The sequence below is a fragment of the Vigna umbellata genome, chromosome 1 (assembly GCF_029865625.1).
Source record: "Vigna umbellata cultivar VRB3 chromosome 1, Vumbellata_1.0, whole genome shotgun sequence".
Lineage (NCBI taxonomy): Eukaryota > Viridiplantae > Streptophyta > Magnoliopsida > Fabales > Fabaceae > Vigna > Vigna umbellata.
In genome coordinates this window covers 93,275,077-93,287,160 of record NC_142165.1, presented here as the reverse complement: position 1 = coordinate 93,287,160, position 12,084 = coordinate 93,275,077, and the positions used below count along the sequence as shown (strand labels likewise).

General features: G+C 35.2%; 1 protein-coding gene across 3 annotated transcripts in view; it reads right to left on the bottom strand.

The window, feature by feature from the left end:
• LOC124824463 (tRNA/rRNA methyltransferase (SpoU) family protein) overlaps nucleotides 1–12,084 on the bottom strand; it is a 55,580-nt gene that overhangs the window by 1,349 nt on the left and 42,147 nt on the right. For 2 of the 3 annotated variants that reach the window (XM_088104807.1, XM_088104806.1), the window contains exons 27-34: nucleotides 11,091–11,234; nucleotides 10,868–10,998; nucleotides 10,348–10,435; nucleotides 9,322–9,381; nucleotides 9,015–9,240; nucleotides 8,689–8,840; nucleotides 8,512–8,582; nucleotides 3,732–3,888 (exon numbers count right to left, since the gene is read on the bottom strand). In XM_088104807.1, the coding sequence (XP_087960933.1) occupies nucleotides 3,732–3,888; nucleotides 8,512–8,582; nucleotides 8,689–8,840; nucleotides 9,015–9,240; nucleotides 9,322–9,381; nucleotides 10,348–10,435; nucleotides 10,868–10,998; nucleotides 11,091–11,234 (1,029 nt within the window). Of the gene's footprint in view, nucleotides 1–3,731; nucleotides 3,889–8,511; nucleotides 8,583–8,688; nucleotides 8,841–9,014; nucleotides 9,241–9,321; nucleotides 9,382–10,347; nucleotides 10,436–10,867; nucleotides 11,014–11,090; nucleotides 11,235–12,084 lie in introns of those variants that run through there. The other variant, XM_088104808.1, reaches the window with a different exon arrangement.

The following is a 12,084-nucleotide window of genomic DNA, read 5'->3' as shown; positions in this document are numbered from 1 at the left end:
GAGAGAGTGATTAGGTGTTTTTGGTCAAAAATGAGGTTTTGTATGGTGAGATTTTGAAACAGAAAGTTTGGGAGTAAACTGGGATGTTGGAGCGAGTTATTTGGTGTATTATGACTTGTACATGATGTTGGTTTGCTGATATGGAAGTTAGAAAAGGTGGAATTGAGTTTGGGTAGCTTAGGTAAGTGAGATTGGTCATTTTGAGTTAGAGATGTGTTTTCTAAAGTTTCATAGTGTTTAGAAGGTCCTAGGAACTTTTCAAAGTTGTGAGAGATGTGTACAAAGTGGTCTAAAAAGAGTTGGAGTTTGCTGATAGTGCCTGTTGGGTGCCATTGCACTAGTTTGAGGGGGGGGGGGGGGGGGGATTGGTTTACATGGTGGTGCCCTGTGTTGTTGTTGTATGAATATATAGAGCTCTGTACTGGGAGTTTATCCTGACACTCTCAATAACCCCAACTCAAGTAGAGGTGGTTGGTTATGTCGTGGAGAGTAGCAGGAGATCAAGTCTAGCGGCTTTATCTTGGTCAAAGACATTTACAAACTAACCTTGTACAGTAGCTTGGGTAGGCCAGCTGTATTACCATTACAAGTTAATAAGCTATCCTAGTTTGACATTCATACTATATCTGGATGAGTCAAGCCTATTGATAGTTAAATGTGTAGTATGTGTGATTCCTTGTATTGAAATTGTACTTCATGTTGATGTATTAATTGTTTTAGAATGTTTCTGTTTACTCTAGCTTACCCTTTCACTTGTGTCTTTGTTGTTTCATGTGCTTCTTTCTTTGCTATGATCATCCGGTGGGTGTGAACAGAGGATGATGAGACTTCTCTGCAGCTGGCGTTACATGGAGGAGCTGCTAATGTTTAGTAGCATTAGTTAGTCGTATTGTATATAGTTTTGATTAGTGGTGTTGTAAATAAAGTTTTAAATTTATAGTTATGAATATGACGATAGATAACTTTATTTTTCAGCCTTTGTCGATTGTTCTCGTTTTATTGATTATGTGATGGATCTTATATAGTTTTATATTATATTTTGGGATGTTACAAGAAACATCACATTGGTCATCCAGTGATAATTCCATCAGTTTTGTCCTTCAACTACTAATTTGATATCATTAAGAGTCATTTTGAAAGCAAAGTGTGGTATGGGAGGACCAATTAAATATATATTGATGGAGTAATTTGATGCCACGGGTACATCTTTGCACAACTAAAAAGGATTACCCTAGTTATTTCACGTTCATTCAATATTAAGACTACTAGAGAGGATAGTTGTTGTGATTCAATACGACAATAACTGATCTTGAACTTTATGCCAATATAAATTCGTTCTAATATTTAGTGCGGCATTTGCCACCACCCAATTTTTTTTCCACAACTAGTTTATCTCAGAAAGTCACAATTTCATTCAACTACCTCTACATTTATGAAATCTTCACACCAATTATGCCACAACTTCTACAATTTCCACAATTTCTCTTTAAATAGAATAAAAGATCTAAAAGGAAATTCCTAAACTACTGTACATACTTTTAATTTCTAAAGATATGGGTCAGGATTCCAAAAATATTCTATTCAGGCCAATCCTCGAAGATTCTAACTCTCAAATTGATAGGCGGATATGATTCATTCCCAACTTAACAACATCTAAAAGTAGCACCACTCCATCCTTTCAACACTACATCTGCATGCTGATTTCCAAACGGCACAATGAAAGTGTCCCATTATCCAGCTTTCATGAAGTGTATGTATACTTCAACATGAGTGTGACTTATTATATCAGTAGTCTCAGGTTTATTCCACTCAAATTTCAGATCTTCTAAACTGGTCTTTATCCATTAGAAGTTCATAAATCCTAAATAATGTTTAAATGGTGAATTTTTAGAGCGTAATTATATTTATAGAGAATTTGAAATATTCTAAGACAATATATTGTTTGAGCAAGAAATTTTGAAAGGAAAAGAAATTCTTTAAACATGTTAGGGTAATTTGATTACTTAAAAATAAAAATCATACCTAAAAAGTAAGAATTTGAAAGCTTTCATACTCCCTTCTAGATTGGTGCATCCTCAGTTCAATTTTGGTTAAAACATTATCAACTCAACTGAGATTGAGATGTTGTCAACTTGGTCAATGTCGGAGCATTGTTAGCTCAACATCACTTTTTGGATTGGAAGGGGTTTCATTCAAACAAAATTCATTTGTTTATTTTCAATTGATATTGTCAAACTTAATTGTTTTTATCGACCTAAGCTAGTGTTACTACTTGCCTAATGTTAGTTAGAGTTTTCATTGTGAACGTCAACAATGTTTTCCAGATCATGTTACTGCTGCCAAACTCTCAGTGTTAATTCCATCTATATCAAACTCTCACGTAAAATCCACACTCCCAATCTGTATTACTGCTGCCAAACTCTCACATAGCCTGCTTCTCCTGTTCCCTTCAGCTATCTTTAGTAAAGTTATTGCCAGATCTTCCCAAGAGAGGTTCTTGGATTATTGGTGCCAGGTCTTGAATCCCTCGACTACATTTTCTTCACTGTTTGGGTGTACTTTTATTGATTCTTGGGCGCTCTGAACTTCAGAAGCATTAGTTGCCCTTGTTGTTTGACCTTGGGTCTCAGTCCCTTCATATGTGGACAACTCTTCACCTTCCACCCATGGAAAAACGGGTTCTTCCTCACCCTTCCTAGTTCCATTATTGTCAATGGCATCCTCTTCTCCTTTCTTCTCTCAATTGATTGAATTTTATCCTCCACCTGAGGGTTTCTTGACTTTCTTGATGTATTGCAGACTATCTTTCTCAGCACTTCTGAGCCCTTTCTGTGATTTTTGGATTTATGTCACATTTCTTTTATTTCTTAGATATTTCTTCTCCATTCTGGTATCACCCTTTTCTGTTCGCTAATCGACCCCTCCAAAGTATTGACTCTTCCTTCCATGCTTCCACCATTTCTTGATCCGGCAAGTCGGACCAAGTTGTTAGGTTCCTAGGTAGAGGAACCCAAGAAAACTATTATAAAACACCAAAGCTCACTGGAAAGATATGGTATTATTGATTCTAGGCACTCATAATAGAAAGAATGCCTCCAAAGGACAAAGTTCCCTTCACCCAGGATGGTAATGATCCTGTCAACAATTCTCTAAACATCCAAAAACATTCCCCTCCTACAAAGACCCCCCCACTAACAACCCAACTAACAACTAATTTTGTAATCTATTTCCACCTATCATACACATTATATCCTATCACCATGCCTATAAACAAAATTTATTACAGTAAGAATCAGAATATTTCAATGGATTATCGACAGATATTATCCCCAAAAAGGTTTTGTCCTGATAACATCATTAGAAGAGCAATTTATCTTTAAAATGTAATACAAAAGATCTAATAAAGTTAATTCATAAAGTTTCATGCAGAAAGAGAAATTTGCATGCACCAAAAACCAATTCAGAATGCAATTCAACACAAGCAGAAAATGCAAATGCAGACCGGTTAATTTGTTTAACCATGATCGTGTGCTTCATTGGCTCTCAATTAGAAGGTAAAACTCAATAACTACAAATTTGGACATTTTGATGAAAATGCACTATTGTACATGGTAAAAGTAAACAGTATCTCAAGGAAGATAAGTCCAAACAGCAGTGTATATACTCCTGCTGATGCGATATCTCCAATCATACAAAAAATAGTTAAAGAACTTGAAGTTCGGAATACTTACCATTTTTTTTGGAAAGATATACTGATCAAGGGGTACACTGTTTGCAGTTTGTTCCAAACCTAAGATGGAAAATCCTTCCCTCTTTTTTTTCTGCAAGTAAACCTTTATGCTATCTACTGGGACTTCTATTATAGGAACCCACTTTTCAGCTGTCACACTGCAAAGAACAAACAAATTTTGGAAAGATTGAGAAAATGAGAGCAATGAATTAAATTGCTCTATAACATGACACATACACACTCTGAACTTGATTTTTCACTTACACTTACATTTTTATTACTTTCAAATTTAAATTTAAATTTGAGTGTGCATTTGCCCATTTGAATTTGCATTAGTAAGGCCCTCTCTAAGCAATCATTAGGTTGCTTCTGATTTTACGAGGTTAGGTTAAGTGCCAAGCACAAATTCTATGAAATATTACAATATTTTGATACTCTTAAGAAAGTGGAATTGAAGCCTAATACAATCTTACATATACTATAATTTGGTTTTATCTCTACTTGATAAGGTTCTTCAAGATATAAAAAGATATTATTTATCCAGAGTTGATCTAACATTTTGTAATATGATATATAGACCTTATCAAATTTGTTCAGTTTCAAGTCGAGAGAACACAATTACAAAATAGTTTAATTAATCCCAATATCATCAATTACTATATCTATAGAATTCTTAGGTATCCATGAGATTTTTTAACATGTCTCTGGAACATATAGATTATATGCACAAAGCTTGTTACATACGTAGTTAATCTGAGATCCCATGGTGACTTGGTGGATACATATGCTAGTTGATCGTGGAAATTGACAAAGCTAGCAAATGTTTCTCCAAATATCACTTTCTCTCTTGCAAAGAAACAATCAACCTCAACATGCTTTGCCGTTTCTTGGAATACTGGATTTCATACAATGTGCATGACTACCTAATTATCACATATAAGTGATAACTGTGTAAACTCCCCAAACTCTAGTTCCTCAAGCAACTATTTGAGCCATGTGAGCTCCTAACTAGCTATAGCCATAGCTCGATCACTAGACTTGGCTACAAATTTTTACTTCTTCCCTTTCAAAGAGCAGTTGTTACTCCAAAAAATATATATTAAAAAAACAAACAGAGGTGGAACTACTATCAACGGGGGAATCCACCCATTTGCATCAAAACACCCTACAACTCAAGTGTCCTTTGTCTTAATACAAAAGACCATTTTTTGGATCTCCTTTGATATATCGAACAATGTTAGTTACTACATTCCAATGTTCCTTGCATGGAGAGTTGAGGAACTGACTTACTACTAGAGCTGTCAAAATGGGTCACCCGGCCCGACCTGACTCGGCCCACCACGGGTTGGTCACTTAGTGAGCCAACCCAACCCAACTCATTTATTAGCGAGCCAGAAAAATCCGAACCCAACCCGACCCATCACGGGTTGGTGGGTAAACGGATTGGCTCATTGGCTCACTTATAATTTTTTTAAATAAAAAAAAATTACAAACTTTCTATAATTCAAATCTAAACAAATTAGGTGTTTAATTAATTTTAAAAATAAGGAACTTAAATAATTTTTTCAAGCAAAAACAAAATAATAAATATTTTCTTATAAAATTAAAATTAAATTTAATAAAATAAAATTAGGTAGATGGGTTAGTGGGCCAACCCGGCCCACCACGGGTTCAACCCGCATGAGCCGGGTTTAAATATGCAGGGTTGAAATCTGACCCGCATAAAAAAAATACAATTTTTTCAAACCCAACCCGGCTCAAACCCGTGGTGGGTCGGGTTGTCCTGCGGGTTGTGACCCATTTTGACAGTTCTACTTACTACACTTGTTGTGACTAACTCTTGCAGCCTACACTGATGCAGATTATGCAAGTTATCAACAATTGGATGTGGTGGCAAAATCATCTGCTGAATCAGAATTAGGTCCATGGCACATGGGTGTGTAAGTTACTATGGTTAAAAATCATCTTATATAACTAAAGATTAATTTGGAGTGACCCATGAAACTCTACTATGATAATAAGTCAACAATTGACATTGCACAGAATCCCATTCAGCATGATAAAAGAAAACATTCAGAAATAGATAGACACTTCAGTAAGGAAAAAATTAGAAAAAGGTTTAGTATGCACGTCATGCATTCTGTCCAAGCAACAGGTGGTTGATGTGCTGACAAAAGGACTCAATACCTCAGACTTTCATAATGTGGGAATGGAGGGCATTATAAAATATAGATTGATTCGATAATAAATATACAGTTCTTTATAAGAAACCCATAAATTAAGGGATTGGGATTAGGAGTTCATTTCGTAGATTTGCTCCAGATTTAGAGTCTTTATATTTGGAGATTTATTTCCTTTCATTACGAGTTTGTTTTTCCTTTAAATACCAACACATAGTTTTTTTCTTTTTGAGATCAAGAAAAGTAATTCCATAATTATTGCTTACTTCCTACACTATTTTTCACACTTTTCGAAGTGGTAGAGGAATGGGGTCCGAAGTCTCACTGATTTGTAATGCACACATGTCACCTATCATAGCTTGTTTCCATCATAGATAGGCAAAGGTTTCACATGCATTCTTACGAATAGATACAAAGGACAAGGAACTAAGACAAGAACAGTAGGAAGGAGAAATATGACTATCAAAGAAATATAATGAAGAGAAGGACGACAAGTAGAACAAATAACTAAACAAAGATCAATGGGAATTTCAATCTTAAGAGGTGAGGCCGAAGGATGAGGTGAAGGAGATAGTGCCAAAGGAGAGTTTTTAGTCTTGTTGGTGTTAGGTGGTGGCAATATAGAACAAGTATAATGATAATAAACCCACAAGGTTGGAGATGGGTTGAGAAGGGATGCAGACTTTGCTTGAGAACAAAAATTAAATGGGATAGGTGCAAGTGCATAAAGATGTTGAAATGTAATGTTATTGAATTATTTTTTCTTGTGTACCCAACTTTAGGATTAGGGTTTCAGATAAGTGTCTTGCCTCTTTTCCTATCCTACACAGACACACACACACATATACACATCAATTAAAAGCACAATAGTGTAGGTTGATTACATTGTGCTTTATCCATCTTATTTGCTAAATTTGGTAAGATACATGTTGTCCTCTTCATTGTCTCTGGCAACATTTGTTCTTATCATTGTTGCTCTCAACCATGGTCCATTGTCGTCACCACTATTCTTTGTCGTCATTTTGTTAAAAAGAAGTTAGAGTTATGTACGCCTCAAGGAGGGTCATCCAACCCAGTGGTCGTGCAACCAATTGATCATCCAAGCATTGATCTACATGCATCCAGTTTGTGGCACATGTCCTTCACGCATTGCCTTCTCGCTGTTGGGACCATTTGAGGACTACTACATCTAACTCACTAGCCTCTTCTATCTCTGTTTCTCACCTCATTTCATTGTTCTGTCATACCTTTCTGTTGGGATACATGCTTTCTCTCACAATTTTAGGGTTTCTCTTGTCTTCTAAGGTTTGGTCACTATTCTTCCTCTCGAAGATGGCTTCAGTATGCTTTGGTAATTTCTTTTCAGTTGCTCCGACCATTAAAAGTACAAGATTCAATTGGAAGAATTCCTTGTCTTGGTCTACTTATATAGGATTATGGTTCCTTGGCCAACTATACTGTGACCACTGAGAAATTGAACTCAACTATATTCCTAAGGCAAACAGATCCAAGTGGCAAAAGATTTCCAACTATGTATTGTTTTAGGGCAGTCAATTGAGCCAGATGTTTTACAGATGCGCATATCCTTCAGAAAATGTTTCTCATGTTGGAAGAATGCAAAAGAAAATTTCATTAATGATATCCAACATCCCTTTGATGTAACTCAATAACTTCTCTCAAACAGACCAACCATGATATGGTCTCACATATGGCAAAGGCAAAGGCAAAGGCTGTAGAAGTTAAAAGATTCCCAGAGGTAGACTCATTAAAAGATTCCTAGTGGTAAATTCCTAGTGATAGTAATTATATGGTCTTGATTATGGGAAGCCTACATTCAGATTTTGATCATGTTTGTAACCAAACTCTAGCTGATGATTTGATTACTAGACAACTATGTGTGCTTAACCTTACAAAAGAAGACAATCAAACTAAAGTCATTGAAACTTCCGCAATGGCAATCCCTCATGGAAGAGGAGGAGATCAGAACATATGAGAAGGAAGTAGTGGGGCCAAAGTTGGCCAGACCCAAGAAAATTGCTACTTTTCCAGACAAAGTTGCTCATGTATCTGAATCTTAAAAATCAGTCATAGTGGGGCCAAAAAGAGATTCTCAATTCTGTTCCTGAACTTGATAGTACTCTACAGGAAAGCCATGCAATGCTAATAGCATGCAAAAGGTCTGAGTACTCTGTTCATTAATCATGATGATCACTTGGATGACCCAAATAAACAGATGATCATTGAAATCATGAATGTGAAAGCAAAGAGGACCAAACAACAATTATAGTGGGGGCAGAAGGAGATACTAAATTTTGTTCCTAAACTTAGAATTCTGCAAGTAAGCCATACAAAGCCAGTAACATGAAAACCGTCTGAGTACTCTACAATTCCTTGGCAGTGGTCATAGCAGAAGGCAGAAGTTTATTAAGATGATGAAGATCACTTAGACAACCCAAATAGGTTGACATGGTTCCATCAAGTGTTTATGCTGCAATCACATCCATGATGAACTAACATAATCTAGAGATTTTGTAAGTCATTAGCATCCATTCAATGTTTGCTACAACTATAAAGCACAAAAAAATCTATGATCATCAAAACCTGATCAGTTGGAATTGTTTGTCATTCATCACTTTGGAATCAGAAATGGCTAGCCCTGATGCTCTAAATACCTGCTTTATACAAAAAAAAGGATTACAGAAAATACAGCATTTTTATCCAAAAATAGAAAATGAAAAAAAAAGTGTCGATAAGACAGCAGCAGAACAAGTAACTTACTTCACATGTTCGAGCCAAACCAGCAAGATTGGGTATGCGGTCCAGAAAAGATGCAACAAGAATAAAATTCTGTCGACTAGCTTTTTGTTGCTCTAGAGATGATCTTCTTGATTGCAACAATTGGTCGAGAAGGAGATCATCCCTTTCTATCTCTGCCATGGCAATCTTGAAATTAAATAATGGTAAATACAAAACTACAAATCACATAAAAACATGTGGAATTCAGACAACACAATACAAAATCATAATAATCCATCAAAAACAAGGAGTTAGATCATCAGTTCCTTTCCATTCCCTTATAATTTACAGAAAAAATTCAAACATACCAGACATTTTTTTGAAGGTTTCATCATTTCCATAAAGGACCCCCTTGTCATGTTTGGCAAAAGTAACCTTTTTCTGGAAATCTGAAGAAATGTCTACAGGAATGGTTCCTTCAATGAAACCAGATAAATTTTCTGTGCTATTCGTATACCCACTGAAATTCAGAGTCTCATTCCTGATCGTAACCACATCCTTTGCCATTGAACATCGTAGGTCTTCTCTAGCATCCTATAACAACAGAGGATACGTATAGGATGAAACAAAAACTATGACCTCTCTTTTAGACAAGTATGGCAAAAAAGCACTTACATTTAAAAATTTGAGCACCTGCTCCATGAGAGATGTTGGAACACATTCAAAATCATCCTCCTTCTCACACCAAAAAAGAGAGAGAGAATAAAAAAATCTATCATAAACTCAGAAACATAAGCTAATTCATATTGACCACACACATTGAAATACATTATTCTTACTAGAAAGAATATTTTATCTAGAGACATTAGTGTCAGTTTTGTTAGTCAAATGAGTAATCGGAAAATGTTCCCAAGTCGATGATGGGCCTCCGGGTAGGCTACATATGAAAGAAGCTTGACACATGATCTAACTTCTCATCTTGAAAATGAGCAATGCACATGGGGTAATTATATTTTGGAAGGGTAACTGCAAACTATTATAGGTATTATTTTCACCATAAATAATATTCACAGAAATGTAATTTATGCAAATGTGATTCACCATATCTCATTTATGAACTGAAAGTGTATGGGTGTTGGTTGCAGTGCATGGAAATAACAAACTATAGGAACTGTATCCATTTTCTTTTTCAGAAAAGGCGAGAGTGGAATATCCACTTCCACAAACTCCTCGTTCCCCTCCTCAGTCATATCCTAGGAAAATATTGTTAATTATAGTAATTATAGCAGTATCCTAGGAAAATATTGTTAATTACGGTAATTAGAACAGTATTCTAGGAAATATTGTTAATTACGGTAATTAGAGCAGTATCTTAGGGTATTATTTAGTATAAGTTAATTACAGTAATTAGAAGTATATCCTAGGAAAATAATAATTATAAATAAAGCCCTGATGCTATGATTTAGGGCATGCTTTTGATTTGTGAGTTTTGTAAGAGAGATTATGCTCTCAAATGACTGAAGGAGGTTATGCTCCCAGTTATTGTTTGTTTTCTTTGATTCAGTTATTTCTTTCAATAAAAGGAGACTTATTCAGCCATTATCTATTGTTCATTGTTTGTGAGAGTGTGTCAAGGCTTGTTCAAGGGTACCATTTGTATAAATGTCCAAATACATGTTAATCACCAACAGCAACCCTCACCTCAACTCGGTTAATGAAAATTCCAGCAGGTGTGACAGAGCTATTCGGGTCATAAGCATCAAGATATCCTTCCATTGATGTTCGTAAGCTGAAAAATTATGTAAATTAACGAGTTTAGTCCAACAGAAAGCAGTGCAAAGAAATGATTTTAGTCTGTTAGAAAGTAGCAAAAAACTTTTTACAGTTAGATATTCTCTCAATGCTGTGAGAAATCCAACGCAAAATATAGAGACTTCCTGGTTTACATTAGAAGGAAAAGAAAATATAAACTGCTGGAAATGATACTGACATGATTTTATAATTTAAAATCCAAGATATCAAAAATCAATTTTGTAGTAGTAATTTGATCTCATACTATACTAGCACTGCAAAATTAAGGATAAAACATAATATACTTGAGGAGCACTGTAAAAATAACTTAACACTCTGACTGTTTTACAGATGTTATAATATTCGAAATCTATATACACACCAAAGAAAAATAAACACCTATAACAGGGGAAAAAAGTAAAAATAATACCGTGCACAATCAGAATTTCCTGCAAGGTATCTCTTCAAATCTGCAAAGCACCTCTTCTCTAAAGGTACCATGCCAGAAGGTTCATAATTCAAAAATGGAAACAATTTATGAAGAATTTGATATACGAGTAACTGCAACAACAATCACTGATATTATGACCCATTTATATTAGTCATATGTGTGTATAAGAAAGAGATCAACACCATAATATGTAAATAATAACCTGTGCAAAACCACGTAAGCTGTGATGATGTGATGTTAGCAATGGAACAAGAGGTGGAAATAATTCATCCAAATGACTAGATTGAACATCTTTCGATGAATTGAGAATGACATTAGCTGCTATGAATACATATGAAGATAGTGCCTGCATATTTAAGAATAAAATTACAACACTTCAATAAGTATAAAGCAGTGTCAGGTTTCAATAACTATAAGTAGCTAAAGTGTATTTAGCTTTCCGCTATTGTGTAGTTAGTACTGTACAGTTGTCACTATAACATCTACAATTTATTATGCTCTATATAAGAGCATATTGTAGTCCGCAGTAAATAGCTTTTCAGATATAAAAAAATTCAGTTTTCTCTTATCTTTCTCTTGTTCTGATTATTTTTTCTCTCTATCATTTTAACGTGGTATCATGGGATAAATATTATCCTGTGTGCATTAATAAACATGGTTTCAGACCAAGAGAGAATAGGGAAAAGATGTGATAAACTGAAAATAGTTTATGTTGAAAATGAGAAGGGGTTAGCATACAACGATTAATACTGTGCCTTTGGCTACGGGTAGGTGATTTGCTTAACTATTTTTTTGAAAATACTTAAAATGATCAGTAATTACATAAGTGCAGTCCAGTGCAAGAGGCCGACAAGTAGTACAGGCCAGGTTAGTGCAGCCTTACCCTGCAAGTGGAAGGACTATTTCTAACATTTGAACTCAGTCACATGAGGTCACAGGACAATGTTACTTTGGCACCAAGTCTCACTAATTGTGATTAAAATTTTGCCAGGAAAATTTAACAGGAAACACACAAATGACACTGAAGAGTTAATGCATTGATTGACACATTAATGGAGTCTATCCATCTATTCAGACATTACTGAAGCTTAGGCATCAATTAAGGCATTACTGTTTGTTTGTACAAGAAAAATTTGAACAGTTCAGTAAGTAGAGAGCATTGCCCATAATTGCGTGATTTGTACACATGAATATTC